Here is a 20,763-nt window from a genome sequence, read left to right on the forward strand (position 1 = left end):
CCAGGGCCTTCCCCTTCCCCCAGATCCCACCACCTCCAAAGGTGCTCAGGATGTTAGAAATTCCCTAACTGCCTGCAGTTGCTAATGTGTTAACCTAGATTCGAAACTGTCTCCTTGGTTGAAGCATTAAAAATTAGTGTGGATTGTAGACAATGACTTTTGAATTTCTATTAGAGTTGGTCAGCAACACGGACTCCTTTGGGATTTGATCAAGATTTTATAATGTGCCTGAGTTTCATCCATTTCACAGAGAACTCTAAAATCAAAAGTTAGCTGCTTCTCTTCTGAGCTGAGATTAGGGTCAATGTCCAGAGAGTTGGAGCCCATGTCCAGATCAATCTTGATTGTTTTTTCTTTAATGTAGGTGTCAGTCCTCATGGATCTGAGCAGTAGGGTGCAGTGGTTACTTAGGAATCTCTGGTCCTAGATGTACCAGTTGTGTGACCCTGGTTAAGGTTCTTAGTCTGTCTGAGCCACAGTTTATTCTTCTGTAAAGTGGGGATGATAACAACCTCTATGAGGGCAAACATTCAGGTTATGTGCATTTGAATCACTCTTGGTTCTAATGGGTTTCTGCCCTTGTCATGGCAGCTATTAAAGATTTTGAATACGGCTTCCCCTTCAGCCTACATCATAGAGTTGGTGTGACTGACTAAATGAGATAGCAACAGCAAAGCGCTATGCTCAGCACATAGCAAGGGCGAGGTAAGCATTGGTTGTTACCGTTGATGTATACAGGTGGCTCCATCTCACAGTGTCAGTCTTCTTTCTGCCATTATTAAGGATCCTAATCTCCACATTATCAGCAGAGTACATAGTACTCTTGTCTGTAAATAATTCTCCCCTGATGGGCTGAATTGGCTGGTAATAGAATGGAGGTGATGATGTTCCCAGCTACAATCATTGTCTATAACCTCTTGGGACTTCCTCAGGTTCCTAAGGTGGCAGCACGAAGTAGTTTACCAGAATAATTTCGCTTCCCTGATTTTAGAAGAAAAACTGCATGAAAGTGCCATTAGGAATAAGAACAGCAGATCAGCATCTGTCCATGTGGAGTTTGGTTCGTGCTGAAGACATTCTTCCCTATCTCACTTATTTTATACATATAGGAACTGAGACTCATGGAAAAGTGATTCAGTCTGAGTCTCAGAGTGAATATTTGGCAGAAATAGAATTAGTACCAGGCGTACGTTACTTCCCTAAGGAAAGTGAGATATCTATCTCCCTAGGTGATGAGAAATCTCCAGACCTGGCTATGGAAAGGCCTCGTAGTCACAGGAACGTTAGTCCTGTGCCAGAGTTAGATACAGACTTGTTAATCATTCAACAGGGTCTTTGCTGGAATTCCCACAAAAACAGAGACAAAGATTTGGTGCAGGTAGTTTATTTGGAACATGATCCCAAGAAGTACATGGTGAGAAAATGGAAAAGTGAGACAGGGAAGTGAAAAGGCCAATAAAGGTGCATTAATGGTTGGTGTCCCACTATTGTCAACCAGGGCTGCATCCTACTGGAGACCTACTGAGAGATTCTTGAACGCACCATAGTGTTGTCCCACTAAGGAGCCAATATGCTGGTTATTTATCCATCATCTCCCTACCACATAGATCGAAGGTTGTTCTAAGGGTATGAGATCCCCAGCATTTCTGGTCTGCCCTGTTCCCAGGCCAAACTTGCTCCTGTGGCCAGAAGAATACCTCAGACAAAGAGAGGTGCAGGGGCTTGAGGTGGGAAGCCAGAAGCTCAGCCAGGACTGTCCATCCAAGCTGCAAGTGACCTCCAGGGTGGAACAAGAGGATATGGGAGGGGCACTGACATTCTCTATAACAATTAAAAATAAAATATGAAAGATACTTAATGAGTAGATACAAAAATAGCAGCCAAACCCTCCATGGTGACCTACTAATTTTCTGTCTATAAATAAGGACTGAGGGAGATGCCTTCAGAAGGTTGGGAGAGAGAGTCTCATCAGTGTTCTGTTTGGCTGCAGATGAATGGCAGGAAGGACTGATCAGCTGAATGAGTTGGGGGAGTTCACACCAGTTTTCAAGGCAAGACTGATGCTGTAGCGGTGGATTGTGCAGATATTTGTAAATAGATAGATGCCCAGAGCCCAGCCCATTTTCCCAGAGATGCCATAGTTTGACACGTGTGAACGTATGTCTGTGGCTCTGTCTTAAATTCCTTCAAGAATGCCCCAAGTTGATAAGTTCTTCTGAGAAATAAGATAGTGAATTATGATCTCAAATATGTTTCCTGTTTTCTCCACATCCAATAAAGGAATGAGGAAAGCGATACACACACACACATACACATACACGTACACACACACACACATACACATACACGTACACACACATGCATACACACCTCATGTCATGGGTTTCAGATCCCCTCATTAACCTATTTTTCCTCTCAAGGTGATTAGGGGGTGAGTTTACCATGAAATCTCCCCAGCCCACCCTTCTGTATACCCATATCCACGCCCACTTTCAATTCTTAGCTCAAGGGGCATCTTAGCTAGAGGGGATTTCTCCTGCTTCTGGACATTCGTGTAAACCTGTCTCTTCTCTCTTGTTTTCTTTCCCATTTTCTGTTATATAGTCAGTCCCCTGATTCCTCATGTCTTATTTGTCTTTGCTTTGTCTCCTGCATCTGGCCTGGAACCTTACCCTTCATATCACTACCATAGGACTCTGGAGTCAGAAACCTGGGTTTAAGTCCTGTTCCTCCACTCACTAGCTGAGCTATTATGGACTTGGTTTCCTCATCTGTAAAAGAGCGCTCATAAGAGTAGCTATCTCAAGAGCAAGGATTCAATGAAAGTATACTGGTCAAACCTTTATCCTGGCACATAATCGTACTTGTCTTTGTGATTGCAAAACTTTGGTAAGTGTTGAATGAATTTCTGTACAATATCCAGAGTAGAAGCCTTCCCATCACTGATTCTTACTTACTCCCATAAGGTTCCCCAATGTGGCATATTCTCCTAATGGCTTCTTCATCCTCCTGCTTTGTTTTGTCCTTCAATATTGACCTGAGCATTGGAACCTAGACCCCACTTGGTTATGATTCATTGCCACGTGGTCCTGGTGAATGTTCAGGAAATCTCTCTTCTCCTCACTGTCCAGTTGTTATCTAGTTTCTCCATCTTTTCCTTGGAGACAAGAACTGTTGACCTTGCTCTGATTTGGCAGAAACAGGACCAGTAGAAGAGTGCTGAACTATTTTGGATTTGTCTGGCGGGAAAGAGGAAGAAAGGAAAACCTGGTAGAAGAAAGTATAATTGCTATTGTATGGTATTATCTCCATATCCCATAGCAACAAATCTTAGTATATTTTTTTCTTATTTAAACCATATTCATGAAGGTTTTATTGTTAACTTGATCCAGATGACTGATCAAAGCATAGTTCGTTATTGCCACCTTGCTAAAATATTTTTAAAGGCAGTTTTAATATTACACTTTTATAGCTACATATTGCCATTAAGCTATTGAGTCTATTACTAGTCAATCAAGGATTTTCGTTTTGTTTCAAGAGCTCCTTGGATAAACTCTTCAGAAATGTCAAGAGAGACGAAGTATATGGCACCTTTTCACAGATGGTGTTCATCAGGGATTTTAGTTAATGGATAAAGTTTCGGTTTTCCATGGTTGACTTCTGGTGCTCACAAAAGTATTCTAAGGGCCCTTGCTCTTCCAAAAGCTAGGGGATAGTAAGGAAATGAACCTCATAACACCCAAACACCCTCTATTCTTAATGAGGTGAGTAACTGGGGACATGGTGAGGTATTTCACTGGGTCCATTTTACTAAGGAATGGAGTATTTCTTGAAGAAGATCGGTTTGACTTTTTCCAACAGCTCCAAAACTATACATTTATCCTGCTCTCCCTACTCGCAAGAACAACAAGCAAGAGCAAGTACTCAACAGGAGGAGTTAAACTACCACCTGAAGAATTATGTATTCAACTGACTCATCACAGACGCCGGTTGTGTATTTTTCCCTTTCATCTGTTCCAAAGTAGCCTATACCTTTTCTACGCATTCCTTCATACAGTCATACATTTATTCAACACACATTTACTTACTACTTATATACCAGATTCTGTGCTATATGGTGAGTATAAAGGTAATTCAGATATAATGCTTCCCTCAAGAGAATTTCAACCTAGTGGTGCAGAAAGCCAAGAAATCACATGATTATTTACCATTCATTGAGGTAAGTGCTGTGATGGAACGGGGCTGGGGCTGGGGCTGGGTACAGGATTCTGGGGAAGGCAGTGGAAGAGCACTTAAATCCTTCTAAGGTGGGCTTAGGGAAGGCATTTCTGGAGGTAATGTTATTGAAGCTAAGACCAGAGGAACTAATGGGTATAGTTCAGGTAGAGGGGAAGACGATGAAGGACATGACAGGAACAGAGAGCAGCATGTCCCAGGGCCAGGGAGAGGGCGGGGGGGATGAGACATGAGACTCGGAGGGGGACAGCAGTTACCTCTCAGGAGCCTGCAAAGTGTGGAGGAGCAGGGGCTATTTTCCTGAGGGCAGTAGAGAGCCTCTGAGGAACTTGAAGCCAGGGACTTGCAGGGGTCTGATGTCACTCAGGCTGTGGATTGTGTTCAATGGGAGGCAAGAGTGCAGCAGGAGAGCTGTTGGGAGCCTATTGCCCTAGAGAAATAAGGTGGCGCCTGGAAGAAAGAGGAAGTAGAAAATGAAATCTGATTAGATTTGCCTCAGCAGTCATGACATAATATAGTAAAATGAATATAACACGGTTAGCCAAAGGTGAAAGTGTCAGGTCAGCAGTTTGGTAGACACTGAAAAGGAAATAAAAATGGGCTTCAGTGAATTGCTAAGTGAGTCCACGAGTTCCCCAGTGCAGCGCTGTGGAAAGCCATCCCTCTCCAACTCGATATTAGTTTTCCTGGGATTTCAGTTATGACTGCCCAGAGGATTTGCTGTTTAAGGCTTTGTGGTGGGCACCTTGTGTATCTGATGGCTACAGGGATATGAGCCATTACACGTGGAATCACCTGGTAAACATGTCTGGAGTGATTTGAACAAATAGTATCCTTGCTCCAATCCTTGTTCCAATTTTCTGCACTTTTTCTTCCATCAACCTTTAGGGAGTCTTATTCATGGCTTCCTGTCCTTCCAGACCATTCTTGGTGTGTTAGGAAACCAATATAATTGGGCAGAGATGGGGATAGGTATTGTAGACTTAAAAAAAAAAATTAGAAGAGATCAACTGACGATTAAGCGAGCAGGATTGGTCAAACGTTTTTATAGAAGGGAAAACTAGCAACCAGCCTGTAAGAAATCGGTCACAGTTTAGGGGATATGTTACAAGCAAGATAAATAAAACTGGTCTAGAGTATCAGGCCAAACTCTCATTTTTCATCTCCGTTTCACACTCTTCTCTTCCAGCCCAGACTAATCAAAAGAAGCCTCTTCCGCTCCCAATTGCTCTGTGTACATTTCCCCCAGATCTGGTATTCACATGAACAATGTGGTTTATTTATATTTCAGCACCAAATTGGAAAGATGACATCATTCATTTACAGTCTTTATCCCATGACATGCCTACTCTCCAACACCTCATTTCAGCAGACACATTTAGGACTGCATATAGCATCTTGTTTAGCTTGTACATTCTTTTATGGGATACAGTTCAAAGGTAGGGAACTTTAGGCTTGTCGCTGGTAAGAAAATAATCTCATAAAATCACAGGAGCTTCCCCAAAGGATAAGGACGTTATGATGTTTACAATAGCAGAGTTCTTATTTGTTCATTTAGGCTTCATCGTTCATTCCTGGGTGAGTCCCTTCCTTCTTGATGACAGCAGATCTTACAGCTCCCTTCAGGCTCTCAGAATTCTATTAGAAGAAACAATTCCAGATTTATTAGTTCACGAGTTCAAAAGTACAGGCTCCTGACAATACTGGAATTTTAGGTGTGAACACTGAATTTCAGAATCTCATATTCAAGGGCAGACTGAAGAAGGGGAGTCTCAGTACTTGGTCAGCAACAGCTCCACTGACCTGCTCTCTTTCACAAGGCATAACTTCTTCGTTGGGTCTTCTGACACTTTAAGTGGACAAGTGAAGGATGGAAATGCTATCAGCTGCCAAAGGTTGCCTGGGATGTTTTATTTCATTTTTAGGTGGATCTTTCCCTCTATTTTTATTATTTTCATCCATATACATGCATTTTTTTTACAGTCACTCTGGGGCCTCAAGTATTGTACACATTTTTTAAAATGGAGTGAGTCAATCATTGAGACATCCTCTGGCAGGTAGAATTGGGTTGTGAGGTGTTTCCAAAACTTAAGAGAACCGAAGCATTTATGGGAAAGCTATTTCTACCTGTTTAGCTGCTTGCCTTTTTTGCTAGTAGCATGGCAAAGAGAAAAGCCTAGAGATTGGAGAATTGGAAGACCCAGAAAATCTCTATGTTCTATGTCAAGGAAGAGATTCTGGGGCCTGAAATCTATGCCTTGATTTTCTAGCTGCAAATGAGAATAGTAATAATTTTTCCCAGGAAAGTCTTCAGAATAAGTTTGACTATGTGAAAAATACTGTAAGGATACGCTATGTTAGGTCCAAAATTATTATCAGAGTATTATTTATGTTACATAATAAAATTCCAACTGACCAGAGGCTCTGCCAGCCCCTGACTTCCAGCTCTCTTAAAGTGCTGATGGCTTGTTGTCATCTCAAGCCACCAGTGGGATTGTTATGGCAACTCAAGATGTGTCCTCAACTCTCAATGACCTTCCCTGGCTGAAAACAAAAGTGCAGCTCGCCTCCACAATGGCAGCATCCCTCAAAATCATGGCCCCTTCTTTCCTTCAGTCACTTATTGCAGCAACGTGCTTAGTGTATCAACATCTGCTAGGCCCCATGCTAGATTCTGGGGAGAAGCAAATGAAAGAAACAGCCCCAAGTCTACTGACAGATGAACAGATAAATCCGTGGTCATGGAGCGAGGCTAAGCAAGCGTCACATGTCAGCCAGCCTCAAGGGTAGAGTCAGGAAAAGACTGTGAGTTAGCCAGACACAGAAGTTAGAGGGAAGGGAAGGCGGCTGGGGGAGGCCTTGCAGGCAAGGTAAACAGCATGTATTAAGAAGGAGAAGTTTCTTACAGTAAATAACAACAACAATAATAGTAATGACAGCATTTGACTTGTGAGCCCATTGTGTGTCAGGTCCTGAACCGACACTTGAAGTCTGTCATATCACTTGCTCCTCACAGCGATGGCACGGAGGGAGGGCATCATTGCTCCCTTGTTAGAGTTGAGGAAATTGAAGCTTAGAAATAGTTAACTCTCAGAAGACCACATAACCAGCAAAGAGGTGGAGTAGGACTTGAATCCAGACAGTCTTATCTCCTAACTCATACTTGTAGGCTCCACATTTCCTGGCTTTCTGGGCTGGATATTTTTATCTGCCTTTTTCTGTGGTCTTTAGGCATTTTTCTAGGTTCTGTGACCCTGTTAGGTCAATTCATCGCTGGTCTGTTTCTTGCTCTGTGTAATAAAACAATACAGTTCTATGGCCCAGAGGGTTTAACCACGACACCTAGTTGCCTCATGTGACAAACATAGCGGGATTTAAATTAGAGTAGTCAGTTCTTCTCCATTGTCTTTGCTCCTTTTGCTCAATTTCTTCAAAGAACAATATCAATTAAAATCTCCATAGACAGCTCTTTCGCCAGAAGTCATCATAGCAACAAACCATCTCCACTGGTATTTTTGCATTTGGCAGCTTTGAGTGGATTTCGTTGCCTTGTCTCGCGAGACCATTGTTTGTCTGTAGTTCTGTGTCTCCACTCAGCGCTTTGCCATCTTTTCATTCAGGGCTTCCTTCTCTCGCTTGCTCCAGAGTGTAGGATGTGATTGTTGGCAGTTTGTGATTACAAGCTTAAGCACCTTAGGATGTGTTCATTTCTTCCCTTTTAAATCACATGGGGGCAGTACACTAAGAGCTACCAGTGTAGATCTGAGAGCACAATAGCTTCAAGGATGTGGCAGATCCCCTTTCACCAAAGCTAATGGCATGGTGCATTCATTATTAAGTTTCAGTTTGACCAAACATGAAAACTTCTGAATTAGGAATGAAGGGAGCCCTATAGGTGTTGTAATTATTCCCTGAGTCTCTTTGGCTCGTCCTCTAGCTCCTGATGGAATCTTCTTTGGTTTTTGTTCTGCACAGACCCAGAACAGAATGAAGCTGATGGCAGACAACTACGATGAGGACCACCACCATTACCACCACCACCACCATCATCACCACCACCGATCTCCTGGGAGGTCGCAACATTCCAATCACAGGCCTTCTCCCGACCAGGTCAGTTTCATTGCCGCTTACCTCCAGGACCCCTTTTACCCTTTGGATATTTTAAGATAAAATAAATAATCCTCAAGAAATAATAAACAGCATAAAGTGATACGTTCTTTGAACTGAAACTAATAGCTTTGGTATTTATTTCCATCACTCAAGGAATCTAAATGTTTTCCTTTCTCTTTCCTCTTTAAGGTTTTGTCTGTTCTTGTTTATGTTATGCATTTTCTTTCCTCCCCTCCTTTCTTCTTTCATAGATATGTAGTCTATCGCTGGCTCAGTATCTAATGGTGGGTTACTTTGGAATGTCTCTCTCAAGTTAAGAGAAAGCACTTTGTTTCCATGAGCTTGGCAACCAGAGAAGCTTTGAGTTTGCTGAGCACTTTCCTAGAAAATTCCTTAGTGATGCAAATTAATAGTCAGGCAAAACAACATGAGGAGAAATCAGTTTTGCTTACATTTTAGTCAGTGAAGTCAAGGAGTCTGGTTTATTTGATTTGGACCCTATCTTCTCCCTTGACTAAGGAGAGCAAGTGAAAAGGTGGATCGGCAAAAACACAAACCTCCTGTGATTTCCAGTGATATTTGCATTCACCCACCAAATGCGAAAACTATTTATAGTGTTTAGTATTAAAACTCTTGAAGGTGAATTTCTTGGAAATTGTGAAACTAAATGCAAACCAGCAGGATAATATAGTCAATATTAGCAGGATTTCCTCCTTTATTGTATTATGACTTTTTTGTGTAAGATCCTAATGTAACTTATACAATAAATTTCAAGAGGGATGGGGCCATAGGTAATGGGATATAATCATCTGGATAAGTGTGAATGCCTTTGTTATATATTTCTTGATATGTAAGGGGAGGGCTTATTGGAATTACCTATGTGAAGAGGGGTTTAATTGTTTGCTGGAGGAAGGGGTTCTTATTATGCTCCTAAAACTTTTTTTCAAATGGCTCTGTTTCCTTTTCACCTCATGTGACTAGCATCCCAAGGAAGTTAAGATTCCGAGTCCCCAAGATGTTTTACCAGAAGTACAACTCCAGGGGGAGCCATTTATATAGTACATAATGTAAGAAGTGCTCCCTGGGGCTGTGCAGTGAGGTAGCTCCAAACAGGAGGGCCCCTGACACTTGACCCCAGCTTGGCTCTACCCTTGTACCCAGAAACATTTGCCCTCAGAGACCTCAACACTGTAGAAGGTGTTCACACAGAAATCTTGATTTCTGAAGCCAAGTGCAGAAGGGTACCAGTTCATGTTATTAGCTCTTAAAAATGGTTCTCAATTTGGAAATCAGCAAAGTGGAGAGAGAGATTAATTTTATGTCATTATCTTGGATGTCTGTGGTACTGGTTTGATTTGGTTTTATTTATTCAATTCTCATCCCTCACTACCATCACCACCTCCCTGCACTCCTCTGCCCTATTGTACCTGGCATCCTGCTAACTAAATCTCCTCATTCTCATTCATAGTCCCTGATCTTTGATACACTGCCCTTTGCTCCTTGACCTTCTCTTGTGAGGGGTGTTTGGTTTTTTTGGTGCTGGAAGGCCACCCTGGCTTTTCCCCAGAGAGACAGGAACAGAGAGTGGTATGGGGTAGAAGGAAGAATTTGGAGCTAAATTGGGAGAGTGGGTCACACAAGGACTTGCTGAGATAGCAAACTGGCTTGTTTCATCACAGAGACACATATGCTAATATGTCCTGCTAGAAACTGGGCACAAGATCAAACTTACCTGCCTTGTGAATGATCTTTCTCACAAATAAGTCTCCTGCTACTTTGCAGAGATCTTTAATCACAAACTAGAGTACTTGCCTATTTGGCTGACCCTCCAGTGTTTGTCCACTGACACTAGAGGTTGTCATAGGGCAGAAATCATTGCTCAGGGGGCGTCGCCTTCCAGTTCCTTGAGGAGTGTCTGGCTAAGACGCCGTAAAGCCTTCTGATAGACCTTTCTCATTGCTACTGTTGAGAGTATGGTGATGGCCTTCCAATTTTACATCCTTCATCTCAGTGACCACTCCAGGCAACTCATGGACATAGAGGCAGATAGCCTCATTCCCTTCTACAGATGAGAAGTCCAGGCCCTTAGAGGAAGAGGGTGAACTGACTAGAGTCCTGCTGCTGGTGATTTGCTCACACAGCTAGTACTAATTGGAGCACATATTCCATGCCAGCCACTATGCTGGGCTTGGGAAGAGCATGATGGACAAGACAGAACACCTACCTACAAGGAGTTTGCTTTCTAGTCCTAGGACAAAAATCTAGGTCATCTGATGTCTTGTTCAGTTCTTTTCTAGATCATGTCAATCAAAACAAGACAAATAAAAGATAGTTATAACTTAATTAGGGGCCCATATGGACTTAGGATCTTACTCTGCAGTGTGGTTCATTGTGAAAGAGAAATACCCTAAACCAGAGGGATAATTTTGTGGTTTTAAACTGGAATCAGCAAGGCTATAAGGCTCTCTTGCTGCATTCTTTTGATTAGAGAAGGAGAGTTAAGCAAGGAGCTCTGGTATGAGTAGGTTGACTCTAGTGATGGAGATGGCTAGATCCCCTGGGCTGGTTGGCCTTTTTGACAAGGTCTTCCAGGTGTAGGACAATGATGCCCTCCCCTGTACTGGAGATTTGAAATTCATAATCACCAACAACTTTTATATCAATATATGCATTGTAATAAATCTAAGTCCAAAATGTAACAGTCATCGAAAGTATGGGAAATCTTTCCCAATTGATTACAAACTCTACAAATAATTATTTAAGCATACATACTAATGTGTGTGGAGTGAAACTACTTCGTAGGAGAAAGTGACAGCCTTGTATCAGTATGTGATAACATTAGAGTCCGAATAATGGATTGATTTGGATGAGATTCAAAGTACGTGTCTATAATGTACCCATGTTAACTGGACTGACTTCATGGGGAAAGGTCTTTTCCAAGGGATTCCTGATTCCCTTCCCATGAACCTTCCAAGCCTAACTTTCCTGTAGCCCTGAGGGTTGACCAACAATGTCTTTTGCAAGAGGAGCTACAAAATGTCGATGTTGCCTCTTGAGCTTTATTAAGAGATCAGAACACGGGAAAACAAAGAAATATTTTAAAAAATCAGTCACTTTTCTACTTTTCCAGAGAAACTCATTTTTCCTTAGGAAATTCAGTTAAAGTATTGCCAGGTACTTGCAGAATTAGATTCTTTTTCCGTTTCTTCCCTGTCCCTCTCTCCTTCTCTATGATTTCTGTTTTCTCCTCAGAAGAAACTGAATCCAAGAGTTATAAGTCTAGACTAACATTTCCTAAAGTAACTTTTAGAACATTAGTCCCCTGAGGAAAGTCTTGAAACAGAGATTCAGTGGGCAAAGAATTTTGGGAAAGTGCTGCATATTATAACTCAATCTTGGAGAGTCTTGGTGCAATTAGCAGATCAAAGGATCTAAAAAGTCATATAAGAAAGAAAGCTCTCCAATTTTATTTAATCCAGCATTTCCCAGACTTATTTGATCATAGAATCTTTTTTTCTTTTCTAGTAACATCTGTGCTCTGAGAAATACTGTTCTCAGAGTATCAGGTGAAGAAAGGGGCTACCCAGTTTAAAACATAGCTGATCCCGTTGCTAGCAGTGTTTTTCATCAGAATGTAGAGTTCTGAGGCAAGTTCCTGCATGCTTTGCGTAGCAGAAAATGGGAGTGCCTCTTTCATTCATTTCTTGGGATAACTTTTTAAAGCCTATAGCATCTGAGAATGGTTATCCCACCAAAACCCAATAGATCTGAACTAAGGGAGCCATTATAAGGATGAGGATCCAAAAGCAAGGATAATCGTAAATACGCAACCCCTCATGGGTTGAAAATGAATGTGATGAAGGGAAGAGAGGATTTGGAGAACACGTAAGAGAAGTCAGTGGGGCCTGGCAGTCCAACAGCCTAGACCCCTACTGGAGAAAGGGGCAGTTAATAGTTGGTGGCCTGTGACCTTCAGGATGGACATAGCCGTTGAATATATCCAAGTAGAACATACAGACAAATCCCAGAAATACCTTAGGAAATCTTTCAATCCAAGATGTGGGCACAAGAGTAGACAACAAATAATTCCTATGACACAGGCTGCTGGTGAGCTTTGTGAAACAATGAAGACCAAAGAATAAATGGAACATGCTGGAGACTCATTAGTGATTTTATTTGTAGTGAAGTCACCAAAACTGATTTTAGAAAAGCTAAGTGGTAATTCAACTTCTCCTAAATGCCCTCTCTATCTGTTGTCATCAGTATCGTTTATTTTCTTTAAGTAGCATCAAGGATGTCAAGTCTTTTAACTTATATTTCCAGACATCACATGATTTTTATTGTCCCAGGAAAAGTCAGATTTTCCTGAGACAAGTCCTTCCAATTGCTCCCAGGTATGAATTAACCCCGTGGATTAAAAAAAAAAAAAAAAAAAGCACAGTATCAGAGTGAGGTCTACACTCCAGCCAACTCAAAATGCCAGGCCTTGTTCAGGCTGCCCACGGGCATTCAGGACTCACATTTTTGAGTCTGGGTCTTGGGTCTTTAAGGACCTGGATCTCACTGCTTTTTTGTGCAAAATGCACTTCCGTTTGTTAAAGCATCTGCCACTCTGATTCTAATTTGTAAGGACCTAAATGGCAAAAGCCTAAACATTTTTGGACCAGAAACTCCAGAATATGTGGCCACTTTCTAGAACTTACCTCTCCTCTCTCTCCCTCCTTCTTTGAATGGAAATGCTCACTCACAAGAGTTGGAAAGCTCAAGGAATTTTGACTGCCTTGAAGCCTTTCAGATCCCATTTAAATTTTAAATTTCACATTTTACTTATAGAAATCCTGCTTCTAAAGGAGGGCTACAGAGTCCAGGAGCATGAAGGCATAATACTTATTAAATTGACTATGGAAAAATTTGGTTGAATTTTATGTTATATTCATAGTCTGTGCTGCATATTGCAAAGCACATTCACACCTGTCTGACCCACAGTATGCACTGGATAATCTTTGTTGAATGAGTTGTTGCCATAGTACTTTTGAAAAATGGGAAGGGCAGATGAAAGTATCCCCATGAGACAGATAAAGAAACTGGAGCTCAGAGAGGTTGTTAATTATCCAGAGTCACACGCCTGAAAATCAACAGGCCCAAGATGAGGGCCTGAGTCTCAGAGTGTTGTACGTTGGTGGCAAACCTCTTTGGATGTCAGTGTGGATGTATTTATGCAACCATATATATTAAATATAGTTGCATGGCTATAATATCAACTTTTTCTAGAATGTAAATGTGCTGTTCCCTTTCCCATTGAAGTGTAGTAAACTTTATCCTATTTTGATTTTTTTTCCAAAGTTGAATTAAAATGTCATCTCATCAGTTCTATTTGTCCCAACTTTCATTGTCTTTATTTCCATTCTTCTGTTTTGTGGCTTTATTCCTTTCATTTTCCCCCATTTCACCTGTTCCTCTTTATTCTTCTCTATTCCTGCTGTCCCTGTGCAAGGAAAATGTGGCTTCCTACAATTCTTCCACTGCCATGGAATCACCAGAGTGAGATGCTCAAGGAGTGGAGACCATGGCACAGAGAGGGAGGGGAATTGCTCTAGGTTACAGAGGGCCCTTGGCAGCGGATGGCCAGTACCAACATTCCATTGCTCACTCACTCATGAGCCTCTGCATACACAGGGTCTGGACAAACCAGGCCCCCAGAGCAAAGTAGACGATGGCCAGGGGATGCCATCAGAGCAGCCAGGGTTCTGGGATTACTTTCAGATAGTGACCTTACTGTGACAGAAGCTGAGTTTTCCATTTTGCATCCTTTGCTTTAGGATGTCCACTCTACTAATCTATTCCTAGAAAACTGATTGCCCTAGTCCTAAATATTACCCACTCCACTCGGCAATTTCCAGAATCTGTCTACAGATGTAAATAATGATCATTTGTCCTTTGTCTGTTGCTCCTTGTTAGTCTGTGGTCCTGGCACATGTTGGCTCTCAGCGAGACATGAGTTTGTACCACTAGACACATTTCAGAGCACTGAATGTCCTCTTCCATTTTCCAGTAAAAACTTCTATAGATTTCTGGTTGAGCTACGTATCATTTTCCTATAAGCTATCAAATAACTAAAGAATCCAGACTTCAATTTGGCCATCTCTTCAAACTAGTGGTCATAGGACAGATATACAGACTGTATTTTAAGATATCATCCAATGATCCCACCCATGCTGACTGCATCTGTGCTCTACTTCAAAGAAGCTGTAACACTTGCTACCTTGATTTTGAGATTTTTGGTCCCAAAACATGTCCCCCCTCCACTCTTCTTACAGGCAAAAGAGCCGTAAGGTAGAGCTAGCTCAGAAAATAAAAACAGCGTTCTTGACCTCTCACCTTCCCACCTCCGTCCATGCTGCACACACCTGAGCCTTGGGTACCTGGGCTCAGATAGAATCAGGAGTGTCCTGCAGAGCATTCCCATGGGAGGGGAATTTCCAGCCATCTCTACAATCAGGCACTCATTGAGGTGGTGGCTGGAGGCAGGTGACAGGAGGCAGCATTTTATGTTTGGTCAGTAGGAGCCGGTGGAGTCTCACTGTCCACCAGGAGAATGCAGGGTCACAGCAGCCCCTCCGGGGCCCTGTTACTGCTCAGAAAGCCAACTCGAGGCCCCAGGTTCCCCACTCGCCCTCGCCCCTCTCCGTGAAACGCTGGACGGGCTTGTGATTAATGCCCTGCTCTCCTTGCACTTTCCCCAACAGATTAGCCAAAGTGCAGCCCTTTGAATTCGAACAAACAGACGGGGGGTTTAACTTGCTCCATTGCCCCCAGAAGATGGATTCTGTATATAGAGTTGTTATTCCTAGCTTTTGCTTAGGGAGGAAAAAAAAAGAATTTATTTTATGTTTTGAGGTTAAATGAACGTGGGATAAATGTATACATAGTGTCCTTTGTGTATATATGTGTGTATCGCTATATGTCAGACGAGCTGAGGACTTTTCCACATATGGAAGAATTTCTCAAGATCATGTTTAACTAGAAATTTCTCTCCCTTACTTCCCCTGAGTGCATGTTTGAATATACATTATATATACATATATATGTGTGTGTAAATACGTTTTTATGTTTCCTACATAGAAGAAAAATTAACTACCACGTATCAGAGCTTACTAAAGTATAGTTTCAGAACAGCCAAAAACACAGAAATTTTTAGTTCCCCATGACAGTAACCTAATAAGAAAAGTTACATGTCTTAGGCTTTTAATATAAGTTTCCCATCCAAGCTAGCATGCCTGCAGCTTGCCCGAGTGAGAGGGTTTTTTGCATTGCAAATCTAATTTCATGGCCCACTTCTTGGAAGAAGCCCTGGGTTTTGGCTTCATGTAGGGATGAAGCCTTCAGATTCAAAAGCCCGTGAAGAAACCTCTTGTTGGGCTGATGTTTATTGGATGGGAGAAGGGTTCAGAGATTTCAGCTGTTCCCACTCTTGGGCCAGGCCTTTCAGAATTAGAGCCAAAGATATGCTGGAATGCATTTTGAAATAAATCTTGTGAGTCACTTGCCTTTTTACCCCTTAATTAGTTAATTATTAAAAATTGAGATATAATTGACATTTAACGTTGTATTAGTTTTAGGCATACAAAATGATTTGATATATGTGTATATTGTGAAGTGATTACCAGAATAAGTTAACATTCATCACCACATATAGTTACAATTTTTTTTTCTTGCGATTACTTGGCTCTTTTCTGATACTCCTTTTATCACAAGTAGATTGGAAGATGCTGTGTTTAAAACTCAATACATAAAAATAAAATGTACATGAAATAAAAAGATGGTTCAGATGTCACTTTTTTCTTTATCCCTCAAAGACTACCAAATATCCCCAAAGCTACTAAAATGAGAGGCAGAAGGAATATGTGATTTCTCACCATCGGGAAATAAAGGTGGCAGTTTGTTTGTTTGCCCTCTTACTTTTAAGAGCAGAAGCTCTGGAGTCACCCTGCCCTGGCTCTCTCTCAGGCCCCAGGTGAGGAACGAAAAGAGGAGGAACGTCTGAACTGTTGTCGTGGGAGGGATTTAACTGCTCCTTCCTCTACTAGCAGTTACATGCTCACCCAACCAGTGCAAGCCACAGGAGAGAAAGGGAGGCGGGGCGACACAACCGGGGAAGCTGGCTCTGCAGATGAACAGGTTCCTAACAAAGCTCTTTAATCTGGGTGTGATGTTAATTCCCCACATGTAAGCACATGAGGGCACGGTCTGGTCCACCCTGCCAGATAGGGTCTTCATGTCTGGGAAAAAGGCAGAGCTGCTTAAGGCATCAGGATCCTCCTGGGAGAAAAGGACTTTTCCTTCAAGGAGCTTTGAGCCTATTGAAGATTTCAGTCTTACTCTATTTTGAGTAAAGTCCACCCCCCCCCCGCCCCCCTTTTACTGATTCCTCTTAGTTTTAAACTTTGTTTGCAGTCTTAGAGTTTCATTAAGAGATTTGTTGCAGTGTCTTTTGAGTCAACAGGGGTTTTCAGACACAGCCTGCACTCCCCGGTCTGTAGATGTAACTCATCTTGGCAACATTGGAGGGGGGATTCCTGTTCAGCTTGCTGCTTTAATCCAGCCACATTTGTCTAAGAGGCAGCACTTCAGCTCCCCCATTGAAAGGGGGTGGCCAACCTTGAAACGTCTGGAAGAACGAAATCCATTTTCCCTTGCTAAACACTGTTGGCTCTCTTTTTTTCTTGAAGTGAGGTAATAAGGATCGTGTTGGACTTGCACACTGCAGGCACTTGTGGCACTCTGAGATAACGGGACAGCAAAGGAGAGAATCAGAAACGTCCTTTAGACACACACTGCACACACACAAATTCTCAAAACTACCTTACTTACAGAGCAGTAGCATTTTAAAAAGTGTTGCAACATCTGTATATTAATGATCTTAGTAAACTCTAGCTTTGGACAGCCCAGAGATGCTAAAATATCTAAGGACAGTTTTAGATACCATCAGATCCTTTTCACACACACCCTTTTGCCTTTGGCGTTTGTGCAGTATCAAATAATTTGTTGTAATAATAACAAACTTTGAAATGCTACCAACAGGGATGATGTGCCCAGTTATATCTGTATATGTTTGTAACGTCTACAAAGTGGTTTAATTTACATTCTCCAAGTTAATTCACGCAGCAACCCTATGAAGTGTCAGGGTCAGGATATGATCCCATTTTCTTTTTGAGGAAACTGAGAAAACGAAGAGTCAAGAGGCTAGGGGATTGGTTGCCCACTAGCCAGGAAATGGCAGAACCAGAATCATGTTAAAAACACAATTTTCACTGTATTAACAAAGCCAAGCATTAATGACTGATGGACGAGGGAGCAAAAATAAAGCCTGTCTCCACCCCCACCCGTTTTTTATGGCTATCTGGCAATGGCTCAGCTTTTAGCAGATGTTGACTTTGGGCTCCAAAACAATATTGTTGGCCAACGCAGAGCCTTCCAGCATTTCCATCTTCAGCTGGGTATCTCATGTCTTGCAGCTGAGGGAGTTGGCGCCATGTACCAAAGACTGGTTTGTCAGAATTACTTTTGCTTGAAGGAATAGAAAACTGGTTTCCTTAAGTCTCCCTACAATGATGGTGCAAAAAATTAAATGCCTGAAGATGCTGCATTAGAAGTGAAGGAGAAAGCACCCCTACCCCCAGCCTCCGTAATGTTCTCAATGGCTTGGCAAAGAGGACGCAGATAGCTGCCCTGCTGCAGGGTGTCCCCGTGAGGTGAACTTGCTAAGGACCACCCCAGGCTGCCCAGGCTTCCAGTTTCTGTCTCTCCCTTGAGAAACAACCTAGTGTGTCTTTTAAAATGTAGACGTCTCCCATCGTGATCCCCCACAGCCAGTGATGGTCAGCTTTCACCAACTGGGGTTAGAAGAATAAACTGGGGATGCCACGTGAGAAGGAGGAAGGAGCCATTCTGGAGAGAAACAAGTAAACACAATCTTGGCAACGTGAAGGAACTCTGGAATCCAGGCAGTGTTCTCTCTCAGAGGAGTCGAGTCATTCAGCAAAGCAAGAACTGAGCCCTATGTACTTACTCATTTGGAAATATTTTTAAGTTCCCAAATTTGAGACATTGTGAGGTGATTCGAAGGGAGTGAAGGTGCTGCCTTTTTCCTCAGGGACTTTGAAATTTGTCTCGGTGCTGATGATGTGCCCACATAAGGGACACATGCTGTTGCACATGAGATTCTGTTTCTTCTGAGAACCAGAGACCCAACCTAAGCTGTACCATCCACCTCCAACCGGGACCTTCAACAGCTTGGAAAGAGGGCAGTGAAAGTCCAAAGTACTTCAGAGCTGAGCTAAGCAGAAGCAACAAACACCCTCTGGGGTCAAAATGAGCTCTTCTTTCTGTGGCTTCACAGCTCACATGTCAGAAGGGTACACCTTTGACGTCCGACAGACTGGAATTTGACCCTGGCTCCACAGCTCCGGGCCAGGTGTCCTTTGGCAAGCTACTTGACCTTTATCTCTGAGCCGTCTTTTCCACATCTGCACAAGAAGCCTCCAGACACCTGTGTCGTGGGGCTGTGGTGAGACTCAGAAAGCTGTCACACCCTCTCTAACTTGGCGCAGGTGCTCATCCCTAGCCCAGGTCAGAAATAAGCTAACATTTTTCTTTAAACAGAGTGTGAAGCAGGTACCTGAACCTGGATAGGACTTCCCTAATCTTTGGGAGAACTAGTCTACAAATGGACCCCACAAGCTGTGCCAAATACAAATCGTGTTAAGAGTTTGCAGCCGTTCCTGACCTCATCACCTAAACAAAGATGTCCATGCAAGGGCTAAGCATGGCTGGAGGCAGCAGTGGTGAAAGACTGAAGGGCAGGTCTCCAGAGGGAAGGTTCAGACTTGACCCTGCGAGAAAACTTGCTAGTGCCCTGAGGAGACTCAGTGTCCCTGTTTTCCAGACCCACGCCCATTGTTATCCTTTATACGTGTCTGTGTTTCCTGGCTCTGTCCAAGCCTGCAGTTGGAAATGCCAAGAGAAGCTGCTTTGATCAAACCCAGGGACAGGGTGCATCATAAACCCCACGCAATGGTCCTGCGTTTGTGGCTTGTGTAGCCAACGTTTGCAGAGTCCTGGGGCTTGAAGTTTTCAAAAAGTGTCAGAAAAGCCGTGAACTGAAGTAGGGGTAAGGGTGGGTCTGGTGAGAGGCCGCACCAGACCCTGTGATAACCAGGACGATCTCCTTGCATCCCTTCCCACAAGGAAGCTGGGTTGACCTTCCCTGCAGAGACAGCCAACGGAGTTCCCACAGAGGCTGCGGGCTTATTTGAAGGTGACACTTCCATAATTTCACTCTCACTTCCAGCTAGGACAGATGTGACAGTAAGATCCCCATTAGGGACCTTGTCCTCCGATTTCAAGAAAAAAGCCCACTATCTTAACTCAGAGAATTGCAGGTGTTTTAAAAATTAAAAAAAAAAAAAAATATCCTCCAGTGATGGGCTGGGGCTTGCCTGCTTAATACTTCAAAATAAAGACCAATTAAAGGTTTACCCTGGGCCGTTTATCATGTCAGATTATGGAGTTCCTTCCCAGAGCTTCCTTCTGGGGCTAATAAATGCCCCCCAGAACAGCAAGTCTCCTGTCTTGTCAGCGATGACTCAGTCCCTTTGCCCTTAGATCTTGTCATCAGCATAGCCCCGTGAGTGGCCCATCCGGTGAGGAATTCTGTTTTATCTCGGTATTTAGAGAATCCCATTAGGACCCAGCATCTGAGACTGCAGGACTTCCATCAAGGCCTCATAGCGTCTCTGGAGCTGTAGATACATCCTGAGGTTATTTGATAGTTGGGCCTCCCCGCGCTTCACAATTTGCTGTGATTTGTGGTCACTGTGCTCTGGGCTTCAGCCCGCCTTGGACATTCCCATCCTCAGATGCTGTGGACAAAAGCTCATGGATGACTGATGGGCCAGAGGCTTCCTTCCCATCCAGATATTTTGTCAACTCCTGGCATGGGGAATCACACACGAGGGACACACAAGGGAACAAACACCCAGCAGCCTCCAGACAGGCCACTGCACAGGAGCTTTGGAGAGAGTCTCCTAGGCCTGATAGATGTATTTGAAAACTCCAAGTATTTCTAAATAAGTTGGCATGAAGTTAAGGATCAAGTGATATTTATGTGTTTCTTATTTTTTGGTCCCCAAATTTACATTTCGGTGTGGTAAGGTTGCTGAACAAATTAATATTTGCATACAGAGATGCAGGCGGCGCAGGAGGTGAACAGCTGTGAACCTTTGGAAATACTTGGAGCTCCCTCTCTGGTTAGCTCCTGCATTTTTGCTTTTTATTCCCCAAGCAGACACTCACTCTGACCCAGATCACTTGGTGATTAGGGTCAATTCATGTTTAAGCTTTGAAGATTAGAGACAC

The 20,763-nt window shown here is 42.9% G+C and overlaps 1 protein-coding gene across 31 annotated transcripts in view; it reads left to right on the plus strand.

Annotated features, from left to right (window-relative positions):
• ERC2 (ELKS/RAB6-interacting/CAST family member 2) overlaps positions 1-20,763 on the plus strand; it is a 904,450-nt gene that overhangs the window by 709,090 nt on the left and 174,597 nt on the right. For all 31 annotated transcript variants that reach the window (XR_011426862.1, XR_002800567.2, XR_011426853.1 and 28 more), the window contains one exon: positions 8,212-8,346. Coding sequence is in view for 16 of the 31 variants with exons in the window: in XM_070237383.1 (XP_070093484.1) it covers positions 8,212-8,346 (135 nt within the window). In the remaining 15 variants the exon portion in view is untranslated. The remainder of the gene's footprint in view (positions 1-8,211; positions 8,347-20,763) is intronic.

This window comes from Equus caballus, chromosome 16 (assembly GCF_041296265.1).
Source record: "Equus caballus isolate H_3958 breed thoroughbred chromosome 16, TB-T2T, whole genome shotgun sequence".
NCBI lineage: Eukaryota > Metazoa > Chordata > Mammalia > Perissodactyla > Equidae > Equus > Equus caballus.